Source organism: Poecile atricapillus, chromosome 15 (genome assembly GCF_030490865.1).
Source record: "Poecile atricapillus isolate bPoeAtr1 chromosome 15, bPoeAtr1.hap1, whole genome shotgun sequence".
NCBI lineage: Eukaryota > Metazoa > Chordata > Aves > Passeriformes > Paridae > Poecile > Poecile atricapillus.
Genome location: NC_081263.1, coordinates 7,926,778 through 7,949,526, shown reverse-complemented (window position 1 = coordinate 7,949,526; position 22,749 = coordinate 7,926,778). Strand labels below are relative to the sequence as shown.

Genomic DNA, 22,749 nt, shown 5'->3' with positions numbered 1-22,749 from the left:
GAGCAGTTTTGAAGGAACAGCTGGTAGCAGGGCAGTCACAACATGAATTTGCAGAATTTTAAAATAAACGTGAAAGGGTTTTGCTCGAAAGCCTCCTCTCCTGCTCAGTTCTTTCTGGGCTATAATTGTATCTCTTTGAAAACAGCATGGTTCACTGAATATTCATTAGGCTTCAAGAAACAAATACATTTTGCTTATTATCTCAGAGCTGAGTCCCTTCTCCTAGAAGTGAATCTGCACAGTCAGCACAGTCCGTGACGGCTCTGAGGTGCTGGTGGGCACACAGGGCTGCTCTGCCCTCCTGCTTCCACATGGGAAAGTGTCTTTGGTCCAAATTCACAAACCATGGCCTGAACCTGTGCTGCCCAGTGAGGGTGAGCCTGTGGTCCAGGGGGGATTCAGGAAGAGGCAGCAGATTGGGATGAAATCCCAAAGGAAGCAGCAGCACGTGTAAGCAACAGCCCTCAGAGGTGATGGGCGCTGAGGCCAACATCCTTGGCTTATCAAGCCCACTGGGCAGTGGCCAGATTTAACTAAATCTTTCAGCTCATGATTCCCATGAATCCTGGGACCAGGACTCAAGCCAGAGTACCCTGGAAAGGACTGACACCCACCTTTCCGTGCTCATTTTGACCTCCCCAAGAATGCCTATTCCAAGTGGGAAATGGAGACCACAGTGTGTCCTCCCCCCTCCATCCTGCTTTGAGGCCAGCTGTGGCCGTTTTACAATCATTATTTTAAGAGCAGGAGACTAATGAGGAGGAGAGCTGGGTTTTACATTTTGATGAGGAGGTGATAATGCTCACTGCACGAGCTCCCGGGGGAGCCATAGCACTCACCATTTGCTTCGCCTCCTTAGTTTTTATAGGCCTCGGGAATGAAGACCGAGGTTTTAAGGCAGCAAAGCATCCATTAGGAAGTGCTTACGGTGACCTTGGAGGCTGTGTCAGTCCTTTGGCACTGTGTGGAAGAAGGAATGTGTTGTTTTCCTTGAGGCCTGGAGGTGGGATGCAGGTTCTGTGTCGCTTGTCAGGTTTGCTGTTGGGAAAGATGAACTCGTACCTCGTGTTCTTTCTTGCACGTTTTAGTTCCCACCCTGAGCAGGGATGAGAGCCCTGAACCTCCCATCTCCCTGATGTGCACCTGTACCTTCTGCAGGTCCAAGTAGTGCCCTTCCAGTCAGTCGTTCCCCAGTTACGCCCATGGGCAAACACCTAAGGAGGCGTTTGGCAGCTCAGGTTTCCCAGAACAGACCTGAAGTGCTGGGATGACATTTACTTTCCAACAGCAGCCGTGCCCTGAGGGTGTCTCCTAACACCGGAATTTCGTAACACACAGCCTGTGCTTTTCTTTCTGCTGGCAGGGTGTGTGGGCGAGGCTGGACATCACCCGCACACACAAATAGCTTCACCTGGCAGAAAGGTCGCTGTCAGGGAGAACAAGAGCCCATTTGTTCCCCGGACCCCCATCAGAGAACAAACTTGTTTGTCCTCAAGTCTTGGCTGTGCTCAGGGACTGGAGGGACAGACACCAGCAGCAGGCACTCACAGGCCCTGTTCCCTGCTCAGCGCTGGCTTTTACTGAACTAAGGACAGCCTCAAAATTGATGTCCATCATTGCCTATTCTCACCTGCCCAAACTTGTTCCCTTCTCCAAGACTTTTGAAGCAGCTTGGGCAGAACAGTCAGTCTTTTTCCCAGTGCCAGAGCTGGCCATGGAGTATCGTGTGCTCCCCCAGACCCACTCTAGCTCTGCAGTCTGTTTTCCCTCTGCATGTCATGGTGCTGGTGGAGGGAAGGATGGATGTTTTCCCTGATGGAAGCCTGTAAGCACAGTTTGCTTTAGGTCAGCTGGAGCCTTGCTCTGCTGAGGGGGTGGCAGGTGACAAGGTACTGCCTCTGAGTGATGCCAGCAGCCTGCCAGGCTTGCCAGGGAAAATGCTTTCCTCCTCTTTTCTCAGGGGCTTTCACTCCAGTAGACAGGCTCCATGTGCCTGCCAGCCCATTCCCCCAGCCCTCCTCCTCCTTCCTGCTCTGGGACTGCTGTGGGCTGGGGGTCCAGGGAGTTTGCCTTCAGCAGCTTTTCATCACCATTTCTGAAGCCAGCTCTTTGCACAGAGCTTTGGGATTTAATGCAACATAAAGAACTTTCAAAACTGTTTTCCACTTCTGAAACCAGTTCTATCTTCAGTTCACTCCTTTCTAAAACTGGCAGTGGTTGGGTTCTGGCAGGGCAGGTACAGCTGCTCCTACAGGCTCCTCTGCAGCCGATGGTGAACTCTGTGCTGTGCTGGAAATGCAACGAGCTGTCCATTGCCATTGCACCCCCAGAGCAGCCCCAAGCTGCTCTGCAGCCCCCCCAGGTTGGCATTGTCTGTTCCCAGCATCCCTCCGTGTCCGTGCGCCTTCCCGGAGCACTGCTGGGCTGTGACCTGCATGGCAATGACAGAGGCACCGGTGGTGAGTGGCAGCTCCGCGTTTGGGGGTTTGTGAATTCAGAGGGTATCTCACAGCCTGTCACAGGCACTGCTGCTCTCTGGGGCCCTGCAGTCCTGTGGCTTTCCCTCCTCCCTTGTGAGCAATTTATTTCCTTTACTGACAGACAACTATTGACTTCTCATTCTCCTGAAGATGAGATGTCTTGTCTCATCAGGTTTAAATTAGTTTTATCTTTAGCCTTTCCTATAAATAAGCTCTCATCACGGTGTCATTACTTGATATCTATTTTCTGATGTTTTTCATTAATGGCTCTATATCTTCCAGATATTTTTTCAAGTATTTTTTTTCCCTGCTGCTGAGTTATTTAACAGTCAGACACAGATCAGAGACATGAAGATGATCTGATGCTAGTCAGAAACAGCGTGGAATGGACCAGCACCACTTGATGTGTGGAGCAGGGCACTGGGACTGTGATGGGGCGGCAGTGAGGCTGCACTAGGGCTGTCAGGAATGGTCATGCATTCCCTCCCTGCCTCTCTGCATCCCTCTGATCCCAGCCTGAGCTCTGACACGCCTGGGGCTCTCAGGAGCACGAGTCAATAGAGTAATTAAAATGCCTCCCATGAGGCGAAGGTGCTGCGATTCCTTTGGACAGCTGTATCTGTGAAAAACAGAGGACTACTTTCTGTGCTTCATGTGCCTGGCAGGGGCTCTTCCCCTTCAGCAGAACTTCCACTAGGAAATGTGAAAGGGAATTTTTTCACATTATTTCAAGGGGGCACTTGCCCAGGGTCCCTGTTCCTGCTGGGTCCGAGCCACCTTCCCCAGCAGCCAGTCTGGGGCAGCTGCTACTGCTACTAGGAACATGGAGCTGGAAGTACTGCCAGCCTGGGGACAGGCAGGGTGGCCAGCCTGGGGACAGGCAGGACTGTCAGCACAGGGACATTTCTCATTATGTCTTCAAAAGTGTCAAAAGCAAAGTTCATCAGTGCTGAAAACATCCAAATCTCACCCTCACTGCCCTACATTTACTTCTTGCATTAAGGAGGAGGAGAAAGGTGTCTAATTCCTGGAGAGCAAACCCAGGGATGACAGCAGCCTGATGCACAGTGGCATGTCAAAGGGAGCTGTCAGGGTGTTCAGGGACACTGCTGGGGCTGTGTTTGCCACTACAGAGCCAGGTCACCGCGGGATCCCTCGCCCGCCCCAGCTGTGGCTCCCATGTAGGAATTAGAGAGCGGCTGCAGCGCCTCCAGCAGAGGGTTTGAGGGTGATTAATATTCAGCACACTGCTGTGAAAATGAACAGCCAGAAAGGATTGTCCTCCTCCCATTCCTGCATCCATGAGGACAGTGAGAGGGGAACAGAAATTAAATTCACTTTTGGTCAGGCTGATTATGGGGTTTTGAGACTAAACAAGGTGCTCCATTCTCTTTTGCATATTTAGTGTCTTTTAATCTGTTTCTCCTTCCCTTTTTTCTTTTTTAATGTCATCTTTCTGTAATTTAATTACAGGAAGTTTAAAAAGAATAGTAGGAGGCTTTGGTTAAAGCTATCAGAACCAAACAGGAGGCAATTCCAAAACCAGTTTCCCTTTAAAAGAGGGAAACATTCTGACATTTCATTAAAGGAAAGATTCTTCCCACAATTTCTTTCCCAAACTCCATATGAAAAGCCCTTATACAGTTGGTGGAAAAGCTTTCCCTATCCCATGCTCAGCAGCCAGTACAGCAGAGCCTGGCAGGAGCAGTGACAATGCTGACAGTATCCCTGGGATGCTCTGCACAGCAGACAGGTCTTGTTGGGTGCAGAACCCAGCAGGGTGAGAGCAACCTCAGGAAAAACCCCATCAGTGGCCTCCCAGCCAGAGCTGGCAATCTGAGCTGTTTCAGAGTCACCTGTCCTGGCACACTGGGGCTGGGTGGTGCTGGCAGCAGGGACATCCCCCATGGCACTGTTTTTATTACTCTTGGTGGGTCAGACCAGTGCAGGTGCTGCTGCTGTCCCCAGGGCTCACAGGGGCCAGTGGCTGCCCACCCCTGCCTCTGTGGCAGTGGAGGTGGGACCCAGCCCAATGGCACCGTGCCACCTGGAGAGGTTTGTGGTTTGGCATTTTGGCTCTAGGATTACTGAGGGAATATTTACATCTCTTTCTGCAATCATTCACAGCAAGTGAGCCTAGAATGGAGCTTGGCACGTTCCTTCATCCTCCTCCTTCTGTTTCTGTAGGAACTGGAAACTGAAGGTGCCCAATGTGGCGTTACGGATTCAACAGCTCGGGCCAAGGCACTGCCACCCATCCTGTCCTTCCCCTCTGACCACAGAGCTCTGCCACTGTCATCAAAGGGCACCTGGCATCTGCCCTTCATCTTCGTGCACACGCAGACCATCAGCACCAAGATCCACTGGCAGAGCCCCCAGAGTGTGGGTGTTACTGCAGCCAGAGCGAGGTGCCCAATGCCCACATCTCATTAGCCTTGTTACCTCTGCCATTAATTGGCAGGGTAGGGGTGGCATTGGCTGCTCAGGGTATGGTGAAGGTGAGGTAAAGGGAGTAAAGGAGCAGCAGGAGAGGCTGGGCTGTGGTCCTGTGGCACTGGTGACACATCAGCCACACCAGTACCTTGGGAAAAGAGCAGTGAGAACCTCCAAGTTTTTCAGGGGAACATTTACCACTCAGAAGATGTGAGCAGGAGCCCTGGCAGCATGGCACCAGGAGGATGCTGGCTGCAAACTCTCGGCTAACAGCACCAGGACTCCCCTGTACCTGTTGGGTGTGGCCCTGGGGGGACCAGAGGGACCCACACCAGACAGAGGCAGAGAAGGGTGCAGGTGCTGCCCACCAGGAATGCCCAGCAGAGCCAATGTGGACACGTGGAAATGGTTGGTGACACATGGTGCTGGGCCAGTGGATCTGGAGGCTGCAGGGCTTGGGCATCTCTCACCATGCAGCCGTTCTGCTCCAGGGCTGTGGCACAGCCAGCCCTGTGAGAGATGAGGTTTGATGCCAGTGCAGCCAGGAGTGAGCTCCTGTGCCCAAGAGCTTGCTGGCTACTGCCACTGCTCTCCCTGGGGTCCTGGGGGTCCCAGCCTGGGAGGGAGCTCTCTCCCTGGGGCCCCAGGGATGTGTTTGTTCATGTCAAACAGCTCCCAGCTCACTGGCAACAGGCAGGAGCAGGAATACACACTGAAAGAACCAGCAGCTCAGGGACAGGGGCAGAATAAATCTGCATAAATACAAATGAGGAGAATGTTTATTTGCCACATTGACCACATTTCTGTAGCTACTTTAAACTGTGGGAGTGGGGGTCCAGCAGCCTGGGCAGGGTTTGTGCTCCATTCAGGCCTGGCTCTGGGTCTGCAGCCCCTGTGGTTCCCCACCTTTCCAGCAGACTCACCTACTCAATATTCCTCACATGTGAGTTACTCCTGTAGCTGATGGGAGAGATAAATAACAAAACCCTTGCAAATGCAAAAATCCTTTGGCAGTTTGGAAAGGAACCAAGTCACGTGCTGAATGCAGATGAAGAAAAATCATTTTTATTGTAAGGAGTAACAGAAGGGTGTGAATCTGCCTCAAATCCACCTCACCCACAATGCAGCACATCCAAATCCACTTGGAGATTACAAGGCAGGATAGCGTTCACTCTGATCAGTTCAAAGCGTCGCTGTTTGGGAACAAATAGGCTGAGTGTGTGCCTGGATTAGGCTGGGGGCTTTTTTTGCCTCTTTTTAACAGTATGAAATCACTGGGAACAGCAAAATTCCCTTTTGAAATGGCAAGCCAATCAAGAAGCAGAGCAAAGACAAAGTGTTTACAGCTCACTGAATTCTTCCCTTTTCTCTCTTCCCTTCTCAGAAGGATTTGTGCAGTTGGTGCAAACTCATGAAATTCCAGAGGGGACCAAACCCTGCCTGACTGCATCCAGCACTTGGAATGTCCCCTCTGTGCTGAGCCATTACCTGGCCTAAACCCCAGCCCAAGTGAAGCTGGGGTGGGCATGAGGAAAAACCAGGACATCAAGGTCATCCCTTCATCAGTGAGTACCACAGCAAGTGGTTTGTGGCCATGAGAGCCAGGAGGGACACAGGCAAGACCTGGGGCTCCTGTCTCCACAGTCTCAGTGTCAGCAACATGGCTCATCATCAACATGACTGATCATTGACATAGCTAATTATCAATATGCCTAATTATCGACATTGCTCACTGTTGGCACAGATTATCATTGGCACAGATAACTCCAGGCTGGACAGAGACACCAAAATCTGAGAAGACTGAAACGTAGAGCAGAAGAAAGAGTCTTTTCTTGGTTTGGTTTCTTCATTTTCATGTCTATTCTCCACCTACTGAGTCGTTTTCCTCCCTTCCCTCCTCCTCCTTGGGAATCGCCTGCAGGGGGACCTGGAGAGATACGAGAGTTGAGATTTTAGGCAGCCCTGTGCTACCCCTGTCACCTCCCACTGCCAGGTGTCAGGGTCAGGACTCTTCTCACCCAGCCCAGGTCCTGGCACCGGCACAATCGGCAGCAGAGCTCTGAGCCAGGTCCCCAGGCAGCAAATCCTCCTTACCCCAGGGAGTTGCCAATCTCACAGCTATGGATTGATCCCGGGATTGACACCTGCAGCTGGGGAGAGACACCCAGGTCATTGCATTCCCTCCTCCAGGTCCCCAAAGGGTCCCCAAAGCCTGACAGTCCCCTGGCATCCCCCACCACAGGGCCGGACTCAGCGGTGCCTGATGAGAGCCTCCAGCTTTATGGGCAGAGATGATTTAGTGCCCTCAGGAATACGGCTCTGGGGAAGCTGGGAAGACTTCCAACTCTTCCTTCCTTTCCCTATATATTAACTTTCCATGCATATGAAGCTGAAAGCTCTTCCAATCACCTCTGCAAATATTAATTAATCCTCGCAGCATCCTGAGGACCATTATTCACTCTTATTAAGCAAATATTATTAAATCCTTTTATAAGAGGTGAAGTGACTTTTCCAGGGCTGGGCAGGGCACAAGTAGAGCGCACAGACTTTCTCTCGATACTGTATGCCAGACCTGCCACTGCACAGGGGCAAAGCTGCTCACATCTGAGCTGGGGGCTGTCTCTGAGGACCAGGGACCCCAACCACCCCCAGCACTGCCCTGCCCTGTGAGGTACAAGTGCTCTGGGGGACTGTTCTGAACCACACAGCACCTGGCAGCTCTGGCTGCACCCCAGAGCCATGAGAACCCTCCCCACTCCTGGCCACCACCCAGGACTGTGTCCCCCATGGCAGCTGCCCCGTTCTGGCTCCCAGACACCGGTGGGGATCCCCATGGCAGCACTGGGGCTGCACTTACTCTGAAGGAGCCAGTCGATGAAGGTGCTTGGGAATGGGGAATTCTGCAAAGAACAAGGAGGCGTTAGAGCATGTGAATGTGGAGGGAGGGCAGCAGTGTGGGGACACAGCATGGAAAATGGGGTGGGACATGGCTCTACCTGCAGATCCAGCTCCACATAGTGCCCAGCTGTCACTGGTAGTTTGGAGAGGGCAGAGTAGATTTTCCCCAGAAGCCCAAAGGAGATGACGCCTGTGGAGAGGGAGAGGCCATCAGGGCTGGGCAGAGCTGCCTGTGGGTCACTGAGCCTGCTGGAGCCCTGTGCCCACCCAGAGCATCTGGCAGAGGCTGGGAGAGCATTGTCCTGCTCAGCAAGGAAGAAAATCTCCTTGTCCTTCCCATGGATCTCAGACTCCCTGGGGTTCAAATGTTCTCATGAAAGCTGCTGCCCTGGAGCTCCCAGGTGCAGATCCCATCACAAGGGAAATATTGGGGGTAAATGGAGATGGACGGTTCCGCTTTCAGTGAAGCAGCAATTGTGTGTGAGGTTTGACATGAACAGAGCTGGGGAGGGGAAACCCTCTGTCTCTGTGGGGCTGCACCTGGGTGTCCTGGCATAGCCAACTCTTGGCAGCAGCTTGGGTCTAGCCCTGGTTAGAAAAACACCCGTAAGAAGGGCAGGACTGTGGTGACTGGCAGTGGTGGAGAGACAGGACTGTGCCAGCCACAACAGTTTTGCCAGCAGAGAAAAGCTGCTCCTGCTTCATGTGGAGACCCCTGCTTCCACAACTCCAGCTCTCCTGAGAACACCTGCTGCCCATGGAGGTGGCCAGGCACACAAACCCTGAGTGTCATTCTAAAATTTAATATAAGAAAGAAAATTTAATGACTTACGGTTGAGGAATTGCAGATTAATGTTGATGATGCTGACCCAGATGTTCACTAATGGGCAGAGCTGAAATGGCAACAAGTGGCACAGTCTCAGTGAGAGCATTGGGGGTGCAGCAGCACGTTCCCCAGCACCACTTGAGCTTCACAGATTTAAATCAGGATGGGACAAACATCCTGATTTCATCCTAGAGCATAGTTCTTCCATGGAAAAAGAGCTATATGATTTGTTCAGCCCCCTTCTCAAAATGGCACAGGTTCTTCTGAACCAGGTAAAAGATCCTCTAAGAGGCCACTTTGCTCAAAATGGCTCTGTTACTTCTGCTCACCCCCACGGGGAACAGCTGAGTACAAATTACCCTGTAACATCGCATGATGAAATTGAAATTACTCCCAACAAATAAATTCTGACTGTAAGGAAGATCAAGCAATTTTGTGTAACTTACTTATGGGCTGCAGGCATGTATCTGTGCCTACAAGAATATATATTGTGTATGTATGTGTGTGTATATATATATATATATATATATATACACTATATATATACACTCTATATATATCTATATATCTATGTTTAGATATATCTATCTATATCTATATCTATTGTCCCTGCCAAGGGCAGGGGGACTGGAACTAACTAACCTTTGAGGTCCTTTCCAGTCCAGACTGCTCTGTGATTCTGTGTGTGTGTGTAAATCTACCAGGCAGTTTTGGCAGGAGCACTGACTGCAGCTGAAATGCAGCTTCACAGCAAAGAATATTCAGACACTCACCAGCGCAGGGACAAGGGACTTAAGAGACTTGTTCAGCAAGCCGCTCACCAGATTGGTGAGGAGCCTGGGGAGGGAAAAGACAGACAAAAAATTACTGGGGAAGTTGTCAAAACCCAGGACTTGGCATCAAGAAAATCTGAGCCCCTCTGCTTGGCTCAAAACTGAGCTCCTCTGTAGAGGAGCCCTCTCCTCTTCTCTGATAAGAGATGCTGCAAGCCCAGAGCTCCCCCAGGCTTCAGCAGGAATTACAGATGCTCAGGGCTTTGTTATCTGAATCCCAAAATCTGCTTGTTATGCTGTCAATCTGTGCCCAGATTTGAGACTGAAGTTCTGCCCCACTGCCAGCTTGCAGGAGCTGACCCCCATGCTCACCCCTTCCTCATGCTGACTTTGAAGCCACCAAGGAGGTTGTTGCAATCTTTAAGCACCAACTTGAGGTCACCAGGGGAGTCCTGGGTCAGGCCGATGTGGGATGTGATGTTTGCTTCTACTGAGGATCCACTCAGAAACTGAAAAATCCTGGAAAAAAGGAAGTGGGGTGGAAGGATATGGAGGAAGGGAAAGCAGCACAGGAGAGCAGTGGAACCATGAGTACAGCCTCAGCTGGGACAGTGCTTCAGTTTTGGGACTTCTCTCAGGCTCCCTGTCCTGATCACAGACCCATAGAATTGTTCAGGTTGGAAAAGACCTCTAAGATCAAGAAGTCCAATTGAAACCCAGCTTCACCTCCATGTTTGATTAACCATGTCCTCAAGAGCCATATCCACAAGTTTTTTGAACACTTCCAAGGATGGTGAGTGTCTGTGGAGTGAGGACAGCTGGAAATGGTTCAAGAGAGAGTCAGCAGCACAGCTTTCTTCACCAGCCTCTTGCTCAATGTTTGGGGATGTTTGTCCAGTACTCAGGAGTGTCCCATCCTCCCCAGTACCCTCAGGTCCCTGTGGCCTCGCTCTCCAGCCTCACTCACCCTGGAAAGCGGAGCACCAGCTTTGAGTACAGGTTCAGCACAAGCTCAGTCCCACGAAGGAGCTTCCATGACACTCGGGCATTCTCGAGGTTCAGCACCTTCAGCCTGGGGGTTGACACCAAGGCAAACCCACCTTGAGATGGCAGGATCAGCAGGAGCAGATCCTACAGTCCCATCTCTTCCTGCTCATCATTTTGACCTGTGGATATTCCCATGTAACAGTGAAGATGGGGAAAGACCAATTCCTACTTGCAAACAGCCAATCTCTCTGCATGGTCAGGTTTCTCAAGGCTGTGTCTTATGCTCTATGAGTCTCAGCCATCTCCACAGGTGGAGATTCCCCAGCTGCCCATGGCAGTGTCACACCACTCCCACGGGTAAGACTTTTCCCATTTCTGGCTGGAATTTCCCCTGTCACAGATGCTCATGTGAGCTGCAAGCCCAGGACTGGTGGTTTGTATGAGAGGGAGGGTCTGATCCCCTGGATTTTATGGGTCACCCTGCAGTGAGCCCCACCAAGGGGCTTCTGACTCACCAGGCGTAGGGTGTCATCTTCTGGGAGCCTCCACCACCCAACAGTCCTCCTGCACCCAGAAGTCCTCCTGCACCCAGAAGTCCTCCTGCTCCACCCAGAAGACCATCGAGTCCAAGCAGACTTCCATTGCCTAGGAGACCTCCTTTTCCAAGCAGCCCTGTGCCAAGCAGACCTGTCTCTCCAAGAAGGCTGTTATTGCCAAGGAGGCCATTGCTGAGGAGACCACTGCTGAGGAGACCATTTCCAAGTCCTTCCGCACCAAGGATGCCTGTGCCAAGTCCTTCCCCACCAAGGAGGCCTGTGCCAAGTCCTTCCCCACCAAGGAGGCCTGTGCCAAGTCCTTCCCCACCAAGGAGGCTTGTTGCAAGGCCTTTCTCGCCAAGGACACCTGTTGCAAGTCCTTTCCCACCGAGGATGCCTGTGCCAAGCAGCCCACTGCTGCCAGCTTGTCCTCCTGCAACAGCCAGAACCCCATTACACTCCTGTCCTTCACCACCCAGAAACCCTCCCCTCCCAAGCCTACCCTGTGCCAGGTTTCCTCACCGAGGAGGCCTGTGCCAAGGGCCCCAGCTCCGCTGGGTTCATTTCCTGCACCAAGGAGACCTCCACTTTCTGCTCCACTTGGACTTCCTTTGCCCAGGAGGCCAGTGCCAAGCAACCCACCTTCACCAAGAGCACCTGTGCCAGGCAAGCCACCTTTTCCACCGATGAGACCAGTCCCAAGCAGACCTGCACCAAGAGAGTCCCAGTTACTGACTGGACTTCCACTCTTGGGAGGATTTCATTGACAGGGAAGGTTGGTTTGGCCACGCTAGGGTGCTCTGCTGGTGAGGTCTCACAGGAACCCCTGAGCATCCTTGAACAAAGCTGGGCTCCCCATGGAGATGGACCTGCCAGGAGGCAGCTCCCTGATGTGCAGAGGGACATGGTCATGAGCCCAAAATGGCACAGTCCTGTGCCATGACTCTCCCCTGGAAACACAGAAAATATCTGAACTCACCACCACTGGCTTGTGCTGGGTTCAGCAGGTTGAGGAGGCCCTGGGAGGAGGGCAGGAGGCCCCCGAGAAAGATGAGACACCAGAAGAGCAGCATGTCCTGGCACAGCACCTGTGGAAAGACCCACATCAGCCTGAGCATCAGTTCCACATGGGCATTGACAGCCTGGCCACTGGTCCTGCTCTCCATCCTTCATGTGCACTGCCCTGGGGTGGTGGGGAGATTCCTCCTGGACATACAGCCTCCACATCCCATGGCCCCTCATCCCAGGAGGTCAGCCCAGACCTGCAGCCCCTGTTCCTATTTCTGCTTATCAGGGAGCAGCTGAAGCCCAGTGCCGCTCTGCTCCAGAGCCATCGATGTCTCCATGCCTGACCGGGCTCCCCCACTGCAGAGCTGGGTACCTGACACTGCAGGGAAGTGAAAATGCCATTTTAAGAGAAGAAGAGGGATGGAGATGAGGCAGGAGGACCTTGTACTGAGAGAGACGGATGGCTTCCAACCACTCTGAAATGGCCCTGAAAGAGGAACACTCACAGAGGCTCAGCTGAATAAAAAATGACGAGTGTCACCGTCGTGTCCTTCTGCCCGCTGTGAAGAGCACCCTGTGTTATTAAAGCTCAAAGCACGGCCGGAATCAGACTCACTTTCCCGTGGGCAGGTTGTTTGTTTTTCTCATCTTGTTCCACTCAAGCTGTGAAAAAGAGTCCGTTTTTCCTGTGTTTGATCTGCCCCCAGCTAAAAGAAAGTACTTTCAAGGACCTTCTGTTCCAGCCCGAGCTGGGCTTCTCAGGGTGACAACGCAGGCTGGGGAGTGTTTGTTTATGCACAGAAAGGTGTTTGCAAAGAAATGAGAAAATGGTCTCTCTGCAGCACTGCCAGGGGTCCCAGCTCTAGGAGCATTTTCATGGACAGCCCATGTCCTGGACAGACACCTCAGCTTGTCCTTTCCGAGAAAAACAATGTACAGGGTGCAGATTGCAGAGGTTCAGCACTGAGAAATAACATTATTTAGGTCAGACTGAACAACTTCTTTATCTCTTCCAGATACTTTAAAAAAATCCCTCTATGACAGTTCTCGGCACAATTAAATTAGACTTTAATTCACTCGACTGTCTTTTACATTTTCCCTTTGATCAGCACGTAATGATGCACAGCTCCTGTAGCTGCGATTATTGAACAGGGGAGAAGGAGAGAGGCTCGAGCAGCTTCTATTGAAAATCGTGTCAAATAAAATCAGTGGGATTTGTTGGAGGGGCTCTGAAAGACGTGTGCAGCATTGCAAAAGGGTACCAAAATGGATGTCAGGGCTCTTAGAAGAGCTCTTAGAAAGAATACGTGACCATGCAGGCACCTATCTCTGCAGTTATTAACAATATCTACCAGGGTGCTGCTCCTCGGTCACACACATTTCAGTGAGCTGAGCATCTTGCACAAGCAAAAGGCATGTCTGGCTTTGCAGATAAACACTTATTTTACACCAGCTGAGATGAGGTCTGGAGAGCTGAAAATTGCTCTGAAATCTGGTCACCAAGATCATGAAAAAACTCCCAGTCCTTTCTGCCAGCTTAGTCATTATCACAAACTTAACAACAACAGGAATAAATGTGGAATTTAACAAGCAAGAGCTCTGCTAGCTTTAAAAATTAATTTTCATAAATGATTAAATGCTGCTACAGAAATCAAAGGAAAGCATCATTAAAATTCCTGCTTTTCAAGCTGAGTTAGGCTGTGCTGTAGGTCGCCTGATGGAGCCAGCACGGTGGCCACGGTCCTTCAGTGCCACTTACCTGGACCCTTTGATGTCGAGGTGGAGCTCCCCATGGTCACGGCCGCTGGCAGCTGCTTTTATATACCCGAGCTGCAGGAATGAGGAAAGCCAAGGAGAGGATGGAGCAGGGACAGTTCTCTTTTGCTGGCTGTGAAGTGTGACCCCTGCACCAGCCTTACCCTGAACACCACGCGTTGCTGTGGCCAGCAGCATCCAGCCAGCCCAGAGCTCACCCCTCACCCCGGGTGTGGTGCCCACCAGCTCTGGGGAGTGTTCCAGGGCTGGTTCAGGAGAGCTCTGCACCATCATATGGAGCAGAATGAGTCCAAGGACAGCGAGAGGTGAGTAATTACCTCCCAATGAGTTAATTACATACAGAAACCTCACAAATTGCAAAACAAATGAAAGAGAGTGTGGGTTTGTGGCACACCCTCTGCTCTGAGAAAACTGCCTGTGCCCCAGAGGCAAGCAGGAGCTGGCTGTGTGTCCAAGAAAGATCTCAACAGTTTAAAGGAAGCTTGAGAGACAAAAGATAAAAGAAAACAGGGAAATAAATAGAGGGGAAAGGAACATAAAAGATGAAGAAAAATCTAATTCTGATGTTCATGTGTGTTTCAGGGTGGATCTGGGCTGGACCAGGGCAGGACAGGCTCACAAGCAGTGATGCTGCAGCTGCCCCAGCTACTGCCTCTCATCTCAGGAGCAACGGGTGGCTTTAGAGCCTTACATTAGTAGAAGTTTCATGTTGGTCATGCAGAGTTCATGGGCACTGCTGCGTGATTTTCCCCTCCAAGTCCCTAAGTGCTCCCAGAACAAAGCTCCAGTGAAGCCCAGGGCAAATGAGGGTGTGTGATGGTGCTCAACACGAACAAGGTATCCCACAGCTTTGGGCCCAGGCCCTGAAGAGTCTGACATGTTTGGGTCTGAGACAGCATTTGCTGGCAGAGCTCTGCACCCCCTGAGCTGGGGGTGGACAGAGGGGGCTGCAGCTCTCCCACCTGAGGTCTGTCCTGAGCCCAGGGGTTTCACCAGAGCTGGACATCCCCACAGGCTTGAACACCTGCTGTGGCTGCAGAGAGGGCTGGACTGTATTGAACCTGAGCACAAGAATGCAAAGTACACCCACACCCTTCCGAGCACCCACAAAAGAGTCCAAAACACAATGTTCCATGGAAAAAACACCCGTCTTCCCTCTGCTCAAGAATGCAGGCAGGATGCAGCATTCACAGGGATAACACCAAGCTGCTGCTGTGCCGTGTTGGCTGTAGAGAGACACTCAGTGGGATCCTCAGGCAGGTGAAGTCAATTTTCAGCAGCCTGGGGAAGGAAGCTCTTCCTCACTGCACACCTGTGGGACACAAACCAGCCCAGAACAGTGCCACAGGAGGGGGAGTTGCTGCTGAACTTCTCCCCAGGTCTCAATCTCCATCCCCTCTATGTGCAGCCCCTGTCTCTTCAAGGCATCCTGTGGTCACACAAAGAGGTCAGGACTGGGGTGGCTCCTCCAGCCTCTGGCCAGGCTGCAGCCCAGCCATTCCACATGGGGTGCAGGTCCCATCTGTGGGGAAACTGCTCTGTGGTGAGGGGAAACTATGGAAGGAATTTCTGCATGAATTGTTCCTTCATACATATGTTATTCAGAAGGCAGAGGGACATCACCTGGTGGATCACCATCACCTCTGCTGCAGCCATGAGCTGGATCACACCTGTATTTTTCTTCAAGGTCGCCACTGGTGCTTTGGGGACTGCAATTTCCATCAGCAATTCACGTGGCTCAGGGTATGCCTTGAGAAGCTGCCAACACCCAAAAATGTAAAGTTTCTGCTGTTGGGAGCACAAACAGTGAGCAGGAGCTGCAGAGCAGGCTACTCACTGATGCAGCAATTGCACAGTGCTTCCATCCAGGACAGGCCTGATCCTGAATTCCTGCAGCCCAGCACAGCTGTGTCTCATCTGGAGAAGTTCATCAGAGGCCCAGTGGGAGGAGCTGGTGTCCAGTGTGGGTGCCAGGGGTGGCATGGGGACCCGTGGGGGACTGGGGACAGTCTCTGGCTTTCCCAGGGGAAGGGGAGTCCACCAGGCCTCCAGCCACACGCCCAATGACAGTCTGGAGTCACAGGGGAAGGAAACACAAGTCAAAATGTTTGCAATATTTGCCTTTACGGTCAACTTCATGTTCCCTCACTGTGAAATGGCTGCACGCACGGCCTCACCAAGTCAGGGCCCGTGACACTTCCTTCTCCAAAAGTTTGTGAAACCTAAACCCTGCTGTCTTCTCCCATGACAGAGGGGAGAACAAGGCATGAAGCCAGTCCCTCTCCCAGCTTCCACAGCCCCCTGCCCAGCTGCACATGGCTGAAGGAGACCTTGATGAACCTAAGGGAAATATCCCAAGCCCTGTGCACAGATGGAAAGAGAAGATGCAGACTCACATTCACATCCACCTTGAGAACTGGCCAGTGGCCAGGGGAAGGCTGGACATGGTGTACTGGATGCTGCCCAGCAAATCCAGAGGCACCGGTGCTGGGGGCAGAGGAGGGAGCCAGCGATTCCTTGTTGGACTCAGCTGCAAATCCCCTTCCCCCACCTGAAATTCCTTTTCATCCAGAAGAGCCTGGCTTTCAGGTGGCTCTGGGCAGGGAGCTCCTGGGGATCCCTGCTCCTGGCAGATCTGGGGCCAGGGTGGAGCAGAGGAGGGAAAGGTGTCCCAGTCCTCACTCAGCAGGAGTGGGTGACACAAGGAGAGACAGGGCATAGGACCCACTGTATGCTCACAGTTCAGGACTCCCAGCTGGCCACTGATGAGTCCCAGGGCGATGTCAAGCACTGGGCAGAGCTGCAAGAGTTGGGGAAGGTTGGTGAGAACCCACATTCAGAGCCAGGAAAGGACACACAGCCCTGCTTGGCTCTGCCACGCTTTCCCTGGGCATGGGAGCACTGGGCACCTGGAATGGTAGCCCTGCTGGTGACTCCACCAGCTCTGGACACCTTCCTCAAAGAGGTGGGGACACCCAGGAGCCCGTGGGGGATGGCTAGAAAGACCTTGGAGCTTTCAGGAGGAGGAGAGATTTCATGAGTCCATAGAGGGAGGGAGGGAGGGAGGGAGGGAGGGAGGGAGGGAGGAAGGAAGGAAGGAAGGAAGGAAGGAAGGAAGGAAGGAAGGAAGGAAGGAAGGAAGGAAGGAAGGAAGGAAGGAAGGAAGGAAGGAAGGAAGGAAGGAAGGAAGGAAGGAAGGAAGGAAGGAAGGAAGGAAGGAAGGAAGGAAGATGGAGACATGGAATGTGTCTCCCACTAATCCCAAGGTACTGGCTGGATGCAGCAGCCCTGGGACAGTGGCTCTGCTTCTGCCCCAGGCACCAGCAATGCCTCAGGGAGCTGCACCATATCTTTTCAGACTCATTGCTCCACCTCAGAATGTTTTATTTTTCCGACTTACTAGATTAGGAAGAAGTCTGTTCAGGACACTTGCCAATAAATTATCTGCAATTGGGAGCAGGCTGTGGAAAAATAAAGGAGCACCATGAAAACAACCTGCTGCAAAGTAAATGGGTCTTGTTAAACAATTCCCTGTGAATAGCGTGGAGCACAGACCTCCCGGAGCAAGGCAATTGCAGCAGCAGAGTGAATCGTTTCTGCTTGGATTTTGCATGAGATAACTGTAATTTGCATCCCAAAATAGCCGATGGGAAATTTATTGCTGCCTTTTATCTGCTAGTGTATAGTCTCCTTAAATGAGCAGAGAAAATCTCAGGCTGAGTGGTTCCTACACTACGTGCTCATGTCTCAGAAGACCCGCACACCATGTCCACTAAAATAACCTCTGAAGGTGGCACATGGGACAGAATTGTGCCCCGAGATCTCTGGGACAGCACATCGCTCACTGTGGCTGTGTGAGGGGTGCACAGAGAGCAGCAGCACTGGCCCTGTGACATGGCCGGTGGGTGGCTGTCACCTGCAGGGATGGTGGGAGGGAACAGGGAAATGCCCTCAAACATTTGCCATTCGCAGGGTGTGGGTTGGAGTTGGCAGAACCCGATGGCGAGGTGGCTCATGCCAGCAGGGGAGGACACCTCCACCACACACCCTCTCAGGAGACTGATTTTAATGCCAGCAAACAGCCCCAGCCCCAGCCCCGCTCACCTCTTGCCATTGAGGGCACTCAAGTGTAGGGGTTGAGGTAAGTGCCCATACCAGGCTGCAGGACACCCTGGGGAGCGTCAGCTCCACCATCCTCAGCCTCCAGGGACAGCGAGAGGGACACTGCGAGTGACAGTGACAATGACAGTGACAGTGACAGCTCCAAGCCCAGCCGGGCTCCACCGCTCGCACACAGCCGTGCTCAGGGGCGGGGGGAGTCCGAGCCCAGTCAGACCAGAAATTGCAAAAGACAGCGAATTTTCTCATTCATTTTCCTGTTTAAGTTACTTTCCAGTTTTATCAGAGGGCTTGGTGCTTTTGCCTTGTTTATTCTGCTTCTGCCGGGCTCGCAGGCGGAGCGGGGCGGGCGGGAGCTGCGGCTCGGCTCGGGCACCCTCTGCGGGCAAAGGTCCGTGCGCTGCCTCCTCCGCCCTGCCCCGCCGGCTCGGGAGCCTCTTCTGCCCCGAAAACCTGCGGCACCTCCAGGTCCCACACAGAGCTTGCTCCTTCCCAGAGCTGAAACTCTAATTGCATAAACAAAACTACTCCAGGCTCACTTTGGAGGGGGAGGTTTGCTCACGAGCATCATGCTCTTCCCCTTCCACAGGCAATTCCTTTCCTGGCTGATCACGGGCGCTGGAATGAGGGTGGCAATCCCAAAAATCCACTGGTTCCTGTCTTCCAGAGTGGTACTGGTGACCCACATCACTCAAAAATCCTTTCCTTTTCTCCTTTACAGCCCAAACTGAGCCCACCTCACCCTGAGGTGAGTTGTGCAAACTGAGGCTGAAATTATATCAGTGACTCACACCGGCCTTTCTTATTAAAATGGCCCATTTTAACCTTATAATGATAAAAATAACCAGAACCTCAAAAGGATATCACTACACAAAACCTCCTTGAACTTTCATGTTAAATGAATGGATTTTCAGAAAAGGGTTTTCATATTGCTATAACAACCTCTTTTCTGATTTTTCAGACTAGCCACTAAATATAAACTAGAATTACTCACCTTCATTCCTACTATTGTTGGATTTATTCCTGTGTTTTTTCTTGGCTCACCAGAATATATCATAAGGTTTGGGGGTAAAACAGAGGCTCTGTGACTTCTCTCCAAACTCACAGTACCTTGAACTTTTTCTCTTCCTGACCTTATCCTGAATGTCAAGTCGGGCTTTGCTCAGCTCCTCCTAAGGTGAGACCTTATGCTGGTCCTTGGGCACCTCTGCTTTAACCCACACAGTGATGATGCTGCAGGACAATGGAAAGGTGTTTAAATTTTCAAAGCTGGCTGGTGGATTGAGGGTGTAAAGCACCATTTGTGAGTTTCATGTATTCCACTATAAATAAGGACTCGTAAACCAGGGAAAAGCATTGAGCAGCAATGGACAGCCAGTATCGGGCAGCACTGTTACCCAAGAGCCCAGGGCAAAAGGGAAGGAAAAGGTGTCTGTGGCTCTGTGGCTGCAGCACGTGAGGCTGCACTGACGTGAGAGCTGTGCTGGGAAATCAGCCTCTTCCACAGAAACCCCTGCTGACACTTCCACACAGGCTGGCACACACACGCTACCCTATCAGGGGGAATTTTTTAAGTTTCCAGCAAGTGCATGGGGAGGCTTTGGAATAGTACCAGGAGATTTTTGTCTCCTTTAGCGCTTGAGGAACCTCGAGAAGTGGTTCCTGAGGCTTGTCCCACCCATCCTGCAGCTGCCAGCTCCTTCCCAGCAGATGGTGTTTCCTCCAAAAAACCCCTGTGCTGGGACACCTTCACAGCCACTCCTGGCCATAAGGGCACTTTTGTTCTGGTGCCCTCAGCACTTAATACCTTTGTGAGATCAAATGTGCTTTTTTTGATAACCTGGTGCGTCTTACACAACAAGGGGATAACACACACCTAAATAAATCCCTAAGGAGTGTGTGCTCACATTATCTGTGGCTGGCTCTGGACAAAGCCTTGCACAACCAGCACCAGCAGGCTCCATGTGGGACCTGCTGCCAGCAGGAGCTGCTCCAAAGGGCTCCAAAGGAGAGGGAGATACCAGCAAGGTCTGTGCCAGCACGGTATCACAAGCTCCCCTCTGCCCCCACCAGTCAGGCACAAGAGATGGCTGCAGCAGGGCACCCACGTGCACCCAACCCAGTGCCCCTGTGAGAGGCTGTTTCACACTGGTGCCACAGGCTGAGCTTCAGAAATGCTCTCTTCAGGTACCAGTTTGTCCTCTGAAGGCACAGCCTGCCCACCCATCTGTGCCCCACATGGCACAGGGGCATGGAGCAGGCAAACAGGTGTGGGGAGCCAGAAACACATATAAATAAATATCCAGAGAGGAAAATACTGTGACAGTGAGAGATTTTATTGAAAGAGCAATATGGGGGCAACCTTTGTGCCCAAGAGCTCTGCTTCCTGGCTCTGGATGTTAAAAGTGGCCACAGGAACCCCCAAACATCCACCAGCCGAGCAGGTTTCCCACCCTGATGCTGGCCAGAGGCTGCTGCCTGTCCTGCTCAGGCCACGGCCAGAGCACAGGGCAGAGCTTGAGAGAAAGGAAGAGGGAGAAAGTAGAGCAGAGCAGGGTTTGGGGTGTGTGTGCTGCCTCAGAAAGGGAACAGCATCGAGGCTCCTCCCGAGCAGGATCTTGGTAGAGTGCTCTGGCCGGAAAACTCGTCCACCTGGAAGAAGCAGAACAAAATCTACTCAGTTTTCTCGTTCAGACTTTCACCAGCCTTTTTCTGTATCCCAGGTGAGGTTTTCCTGTGGGTCTACCCCATCAGAGGGAAACTGGGAGCAGCCCATGGGAAATGAGGTTGGCCAGGGTGGTGCAGGGCTGTGGGATCTACATGTCCCAGCCCTGGGTGGGCACATTCCTGCTCCCCAGGACACAGCACAGTGGGAAAACTCAATCCTTACATCAGTGATGTCAACTTCAGCGTTCCTGAGGCTGGTGTTGAGGACGTTGGGCAGTGGAACTGACACATGGAAGGCATCTGCAAAAAGAGGTGTGAGAATCTCATCACAGGGATGAAACCGAGAATGAAGGCAGCAAGGGCAGGGGGAGAGCCCTAAATCCAGCAGAATCTGAGATGAGAGGGGACCCTTGACCCCCCATACCTTTAAGAGAAGGTATATATACAGCTGTGAGGACCTTCTTGAGCCATTCTGTGAGCGAGGAGGCCTGCAGGGAAGAGGATGTGTCAGTAGCAGAAGAGAGCAATGTTTTTTGGGCCATGCCAGGATTATCACTTGAGTTCTACTCAGTTTGCTATGAAATACAAGAACTAGGAAGCTTCCTTCAGTGAAACACTCCCAGGACTGAGGGTGCATATGCTCTTTGGGTAATTTCTTTTTAATTATTCCTCCCCCATTCCCAGCACCCCCATTGTGCTGCCAACAAGTGAGGAGAGACACCCAGGTGTCACTGTGGTAGGGCATGGGGGATCTGCAGGGCAGAGGGCAATTGCTTTCTGGCAAGACAAGTAGAAGGGTGAAAACTGAAGAATTAGCTTTTGGTTTTCCTCCCCCTACACCGAGCCTCTGGCCACTGCATCACTCATTACAGCACCTCAACCCAGTGCATGCACTTACGGCGGGAGCGTCGAGACTCGGGGGGAAACGTGTCAGGTTGATGCTACAAAAGATAAAAACAAGGAAGAGTTGGAGTGTGCAGCCTCCTCCAGGCCCTTTCTTGGTCTGGAAGTTTTCTCACCCTTATAAAGATACAGGATTTTAAAATAAGAACAACATTTTACAACTCTCTCTCATCACATTAACTGTGCAGCTGGTCTGAGGTTGGGGCAGGAAGGAGGCAGAAAAGCTCCAGGAGCCCTTGACGTCTTTACCATGTCTACATCAACTTTATCATGTCCCCTACCAGCCGCATTTGTCCTCAGGCAGAGCCCCTCTACCCACAGAGCTGGGCTTTACCCGTCAAGAGCCAGGGAGGTTTGCAGTTTGCCATCAGAGACTGATGGAGTGATGTTCAGAACGATGTCCTGGAAATGGAACAATGAAAGAAATGAGGTTATTCCCCTGCACAGCTCCCAAGACTGAAAAGCGTATTTGTAAATTACCCATTCTGAGAAAAAACACTTGTCTGTGCTGAGAAGCCACATTTTTGTGACAGATGGCACCATGTATCTCTCTCCCCAGGGTTCACCTTCCTGTCTTTATTTTGTGTTATTCCTGAAACATTTCACTTACGCTTTATGCTTGGTTATGAGCTTGTTTAAAGGACTGGGCATCACCGTTTTGATGATGCAGTAAATACAAAAGTACAAATGCTGCAGGGCCAAGGCTAGGACAAGCCAAGGGGATGCCAGCAGCCAGCCAGCCTCAGCCATTGCCCTGTTACAGGCGTCTCATCCCCTGGGAGCTCACTCACCACATCGAGGGAGAACAGGAGCCCCTGGGGGCTCTGCAGGGCAGGACTGATGAAGTCGATAATGGCCTTGAGGGTGACGGTGGCTCTTCCGTCCCTCACAGTCACCACTGGCTCGTTGCTTACTCGGACACGCAGCTCCAGTGGCAGAGAGCCAGGGAGCACCCGGGTGAGCTGCAGGGGCAGAGGAGGTCAGGGCAAGGGTGGGGTGGGTGGTGAGGTTGGAATCAATGCACATGGAGAAGGTGACTGACCTGGGGGATGAGCGGGAAGAGGGCAGACATGGTCAGCGAGCTGCTCTCGGTAACCTGTGGGAACAGCACCGGTGACATCGCTGCCCGGGAGGGGCTGTGCAAAGCCCACAAACACAAACAGGCAACAGTGGGTGACCCTGGGTCACCCAAGGGCAAGCAGGACACTGACCTGGCCTTGCAGAGGGGAATTGCTGCCCATCAAGCTGGTGATGCTGAGGTTGAGGGCTCCCTGCTCCTGGACCTGCTCCAGCAGGGCGCTGAGGGTGTCCTGGGAGAGGCTGAGCCGGGGTGGGCGGCCGGT

At 52.2% G+C, this 22,749-nt stretch overlaps 1 protein-coding gene across 1 annotated transcript; it reads right to left on the bottom strand.

Annotated features, from left to right (window-relative positions):
* Window positions 1-5,956: 5,956 nt before the first annotated feature.
* Window positions 5,957-13,726, bottom strand: LOC131584970 (BPI fold-containing family B member 4-like). The gene is made up of 12 exons (XM_058850605.1): window positions 13,701-13,726; window positions 11,913-12,021; window positions 11,576-11,641; window positions 10,913-11,366; window positions 10,378-10,482; window positions 9,783-9,929; window positions 9,411-9,474; window positions 8,644-8,704; window positions 7,910-8,001; window positions 7,771-7,813; window positions 7,008-7,063; window positions 5,957-6,840 (listed from the first exon to the last, which is right to left on the bottom strand). The coding sequence occupies exons 2-11, from the start codon at window positions 12,004-12,006 to the stop codon at window positions 7,032-7,034; spliced, it is 1,158 nt and encodes a 385-aa protein (XP_058706588.1). The 5' UTR covers window positions 12,007-12,021; window positions 13,701-13,726; the 3' UTR covers window positions 5,957-6,840; window positions 7,008-7,031.
* Between the last annotated feature and the right edge of the window lie 9,023 nt (window positions 13,727-22,749).

Coding starts and splice junctions, on each gene's coding strand:
- LOC131584970 (XM_058850605.1), bottom strand. CDS start 12,006: ATGCTGCTCTTCTGGTGTCTCATCTTTCTCGGGGGCCTCCTGCCCTCC. Junction 11,642..11,912: donor CCCAGCACAAGCCAGTGGTG/GTGAGTTCAGAT, acceptor CTCTTGGTGCAG/GTCTGCTTGGGACTGGTCTC. Junction 9,930..10,377: donor CTGGTGCTCCGCTTTCCAGG/GTGAGTGAGGCT, acceptor CCTTTTTTCCAG/GATTTTTCAGTTTCTGAGTG.